This window comes from Mandrillus leucophaeus, unplaced genomic scaffold (assembly GCF_000951045.1).
Source record: "Mandrillus leucophaeus isolate KB7577 unplaced genomic scaffold, Mleu.le_1.0 Scaffold201, whole genome shotgun sequence".
Classification (NCBI taxonomy): domain Eukaryota; kingdom Metazoa; phylum Chordata; class Mammalia; order Primates; family Cercopithecidae; genus Mandrillus; species Mandrillus leucophaeus.
The window spans coordinates 427009-431297 of record NW_012102044.1 but is presented as its reverse complement, the minus strand read 5'-3'; the positions used below and the strand labels follow the sequence as shown (position 1 = coordinate 431297).

Genomic DNA, 4289 nt, shown 5'->3' with positions numbered 1-4289 from the left:
GCCCGCCTCGGCCTCCCAAAGTGCTGGGATTACAGGCGTGAGCCACCGCGTCCGGCCGAATTATAAATTCTTTACACATTTGGTAGAATTCTCCAATGAAACCATCCGGGCCTCGCGATTTCACTTTTGGCAATTTTTAAATTACAAATTCCATTTTCTAAATAGTTATAAAACTATTCAAATGATCTATTTCATATTAGATGTGTTGGGGTCGTTTTTTGTTTAATGAATTGGTCGATTTCATCTAAGTGGTCATATTTACATAGAATTGTCTGCAGTATTCCTTTAATATCCTTCGGTGTCTGCAGGGTCTTTAGTGATGGCCCCTGTTCATTGCTAATATTGATAATTTATGCCTTCTCTCTTTTTGGTCGGTCTTGCTACAGATTTGTCTCTTTTATTGATCTTTTTAAAGAAAAAGTTATTTGTTTCCTTGATTTTTCTCTTTTATGTCTTTTTAATCTCCTGTCTGTGATATAATTGTCATAAATATCTCCTCCAGATATATTCATATGTAGAGCTACAGTGGTTTAATTTTTGCTTCATCAAATATAATTTAGAAAATTTGAGAGGAGAAAAAAGTTTTCCTCTTTGATCATTCTCTTTCTGTGTTGGGAAGCCCCTTTAGCCATTCTTTTTGGATGGATCTGCCAGTGACAAATGTTCTTAGTTTTTTTTCAGTTAAGAATGCCTCAATTTTCCCTTTCAATCCTGAAGATTATTTTTGCTGAATACAGACTTTTGTGTTGGCAGTTTTGTGTGCTGCTTCCTTCTAGCCTCCACGGTTTTTGATGAGAAATCTGTTGCCATTTGAATTGCTTTTCCCTATGGGTAAAATGTCATTTCTCTCTGTGCCTCTACTTTTCAGAAGTTTGACTATGATGTGTCTTAGCATGAATTTTTTTGAATGTAACCTGTTTGGAGTTTTTTCAGCCTCTCATATTTGTAGGTTTATGTCTTTTGCCAAATTTCTTAAGTTTTCAGTCATTTTATTTTTGGTGTTTTTCCAGTTCCATCCTCTTTCTCCTCTCCTTCTGAGATTTTGATGACATGAATTCGGATCTTTTGTTATAGCCCCAGAAGTCCCTGAGGTTCTGTTCATTTTTTTTCCAGTCTATTTTCTCTCTGTTGTTCAGATTGTGTAATTTTTATTGTACTTCTGTTTCACTGATTCTTTCCACTGTTTCTTCAATTTTGCTGTGGAGCCAACCCATTGAGGTTATTTATAAGGAAGGACTTACTACTGCCATTGTGTTGCTTGTTTTCTGGTTGTCTTGTAACTCCTCTCCTCTCCTTCTTTGTTACTGTCATCCTTTGTAGTCAAGTGATTTTCTCTGGTAGTATGTTTTAATTCATTGCTTTTTATTTTTAGTGTATCTATTATAGGTTTTTGCATTATGATTACTATGAGGCTTACAAAAACACTTTATAGACATTTTGAAGAGATGACAACTATTGTAGATCTCTGCTTTTAAAATCATTTTTCTCTCTCTTTAATTTATATGGCATTTCATCAATCTCTTTAAGTTTACTACTATTTTCCTCTATTAAACCTGAACTTTTTATTTCAAATATTGTATTTTTTAGTTTTAAAATTCCATTTGGTTCTGTTTAATATTTTATATTTTCCTGCTTGGATTTTTTATATTTTCATTCATCACAAGCATATCTTTACTTTGCTGAGCACAGTTACAATAGCTGTTTTAAAGTACTTGTCTGGTAATCCAACAGTCTTTTCATCTCAATGTTGGAAACTAAAAGTTGTCATTTCTTTTGAAGATTGGTAATATTTTTCTTGGTTTTCATATGTCAGATAATTTTGGATTTTATCCTAAATATAAATTTTATGTGTAGTGGCTCTGGATTCTATTTCTCCAGAAAGGGTTGACAACTTTTGCTTTAGCAGGCAATCACCTTCCTCAAGAGAGGAAGCTTCTAAACCAAAGCGAGTGGTCTGCAGAGCAAAACCAAGGCAGGCAGACCTCCTCTGTCCAAGAGGACTCTCGGCTTCACTCAGGAGAGATTCACACGTGAGCCGACCGTGGAGGAGGCATTGATTAGGAGAGATTCACACGTGAGCCGACGGTGGAGGAGGCATTGATTAGGAGAGATTCACACGTGAGCCGACGGTGGAGGAGGCGTTGATCAGGAGATAATTCACACGTGAGCCGACAGTGAAGGAGGCATTGATCAGGAGATAATTCACACGTGAGCCGACGGTGGAGGAGGCGTTGATCAGGGGAGATTCACACCTGAGCCGACAGCGTAGGAGGCATTGATTAGGAGATAATTCACATGTGAGCCGACAGTGGAGGAGGCGTTGATCAGGGGAGATTCACACCTGAGCCGACAGTGTAGGAGGCATTGATTAGGAGAGATTCACACGTGAGCCGACGGTGGAGGAGGCATTGATCAGGAGATAATTCACACGTGAGCCGACGGTGGAGGAAGCGTGATCAGGAGAGATTCACACAGAATCTGACAGAAGAAGCATTGATTAGGGCAATGGGGCACAGCCAAAGGCTGCTGCACGGACAGAGCAGGGCCATCCACAGGCAAAAGGGCCCCCTCAGATTGCTGGCTGGCTCTGTTTATACCTCCACCTAATTACATGTAAATGAGGGGTGGGTTATTCACGAACCTTCTGAAAAGCGGTATGGCGGTCATGCGGTCCGGGTAACACAGGCTGCTTCCTTTTCAGTGACCAGCATCATTTGGTGCAGTCCCCAGAGTCTCATGACAACTATCTTGTTCTGCTCAAGAGCCCTGTACGGTCCCCTCTTCTGTGGATGGAAACTGAGGCACAGCAATGACAGCATCAACGAAGCCACCCAGCTCCTGGCCCAGCTGTGCTCTGCAGGAGCCTCCACTTGGGGGCAGAGGCCAAACAGCCCAGCACTTGGAAGCACAGCTCGGGAGCAGCAGCTGAGTTGCGCTGTGAGGAGACAGCCGGCAGCTGTTTATCCATCGGCCGCTTGCAAGTGACGGGGCGGGTTTACCCTCCTTTCCTGCCCATGACTTGAGCTCTTGGCAAATCAAAGGTTTAAAGATATCAGTTCTTGGAACCACAAAGTAAACACAGCATATTTTCCTAATTCCTTTCACCACGCGATGCAGTTTTATGTGCTAACTGTGTTTACTGGAAGAACTCATGGCTGGTTGAAACAAATCCTTATCGTGGAAAGAACGTCTCCCCTGCCGTCAGCTGCTGGTGCTGGTGGGATTGGAGTGCAGCACGGAGCACAGAGGCTGGAGCCGGGTCAAACCGGGAGGCAGGAGTGCAGGTGCACTGTTCCGAAGCTCAGCAGGCCTCACGGCATCTGCTGTGTGTATAGGGGCTGACCGTAAATCACTGCTTATCGTGGTTCCATTTAAGAGTCCTCCCTGGCAGGATCCCTGCTCCTTAAAAGCACAGTGCAGAGCATCTTAGCTCCGATGGACCAAGCATGCCCCAGCTGTGCCTCAGCGAGGAGGGTGAGCTCTGGGCCAAGACCCCCTCTCCTGTACGGGACGCCTGAGCGCTTGTGACTTGGGATGACTGACAAAGTCCCTAGCCAGGTTTGTTCTTCCCAGGCTGTGCCAGTGGCTTCTGAATTTTTGGCCCATGTTTTGGGTGTAGAAACTACAAGAGAATTTTAGTGGAGCAGTGTGTTCTTGGCAAGCAAGTTGGATCATCCCACTGAACTTCTGTGACTTTCCTCTTTGCAGTTATGGTTCCAAACCAGAGTTTCCCTAGGAAATAAACCCTGAGGGGCTGAAAGGACCTGGGGCCATCGAGAGTGGATGGCCACATCCAGGGGCCTCGATGCCAGTGCCGACTGTTCCCTGCACGCTTCCACGTGCACGCCAACATTGCAAGACCGTGTCACGGACCGAAACAGCTACAGTGATGGCACACCTGAGGTGAACACAACTCTGGCAGCATCCAGGCCCCTGACAGGGCAAGTGCATGTGGAATCTGGAAACTTCACAGCTGAGCCTACAAAGGTGCTCGTGGCGCTCAGAAGGGGTTCTGGGTAGGCAAAGCCCAGGCTAATCACAGTTTCAGTGACCCGACAGTGCTTTTAGGACAGTGACACTAGACAGGACGACCAAGCTCTGTGAGTTACACAATGGGGCGAGTTAGACAGTGGGGTGAGTTACACAATGGGGTGAGTTACACAACGATGGGTTGAGTTACACAATGATGAGGTGAGTTACACGGTGGGGTGAGTTACACAATAATGGGGTGAGTTACACGGTGGGGTGAGTTACACAATAATGGGGTGAGTTACATGGTGGGGAGAGTT

The 4289-nt window shown here is 44.5% G+C and overlaps 1 protein-coding gene across 1 annotated transcript in view; it reads left to right on the top strand.

Moving 5' to 3' along the window:
- Window positions 1–3783: 3783 nt before the first annotated feature.
- Window positions 3784–4289, top strand: part of LINC00452 (long intergenic non-protein coding RNA 452) — a 5855-nt gene continuing 5349 nt past the window's right edge. Inside the window, exon 1 of the mRNA XM_011979447.1 lies at window positions 3784–4016. Coding sequence (XP_011834837.1) covers window positions 3784–4016 — 233 coding nt within the window. The remainder of the gene's footprint in view (window positions 4017–4289) is intronic.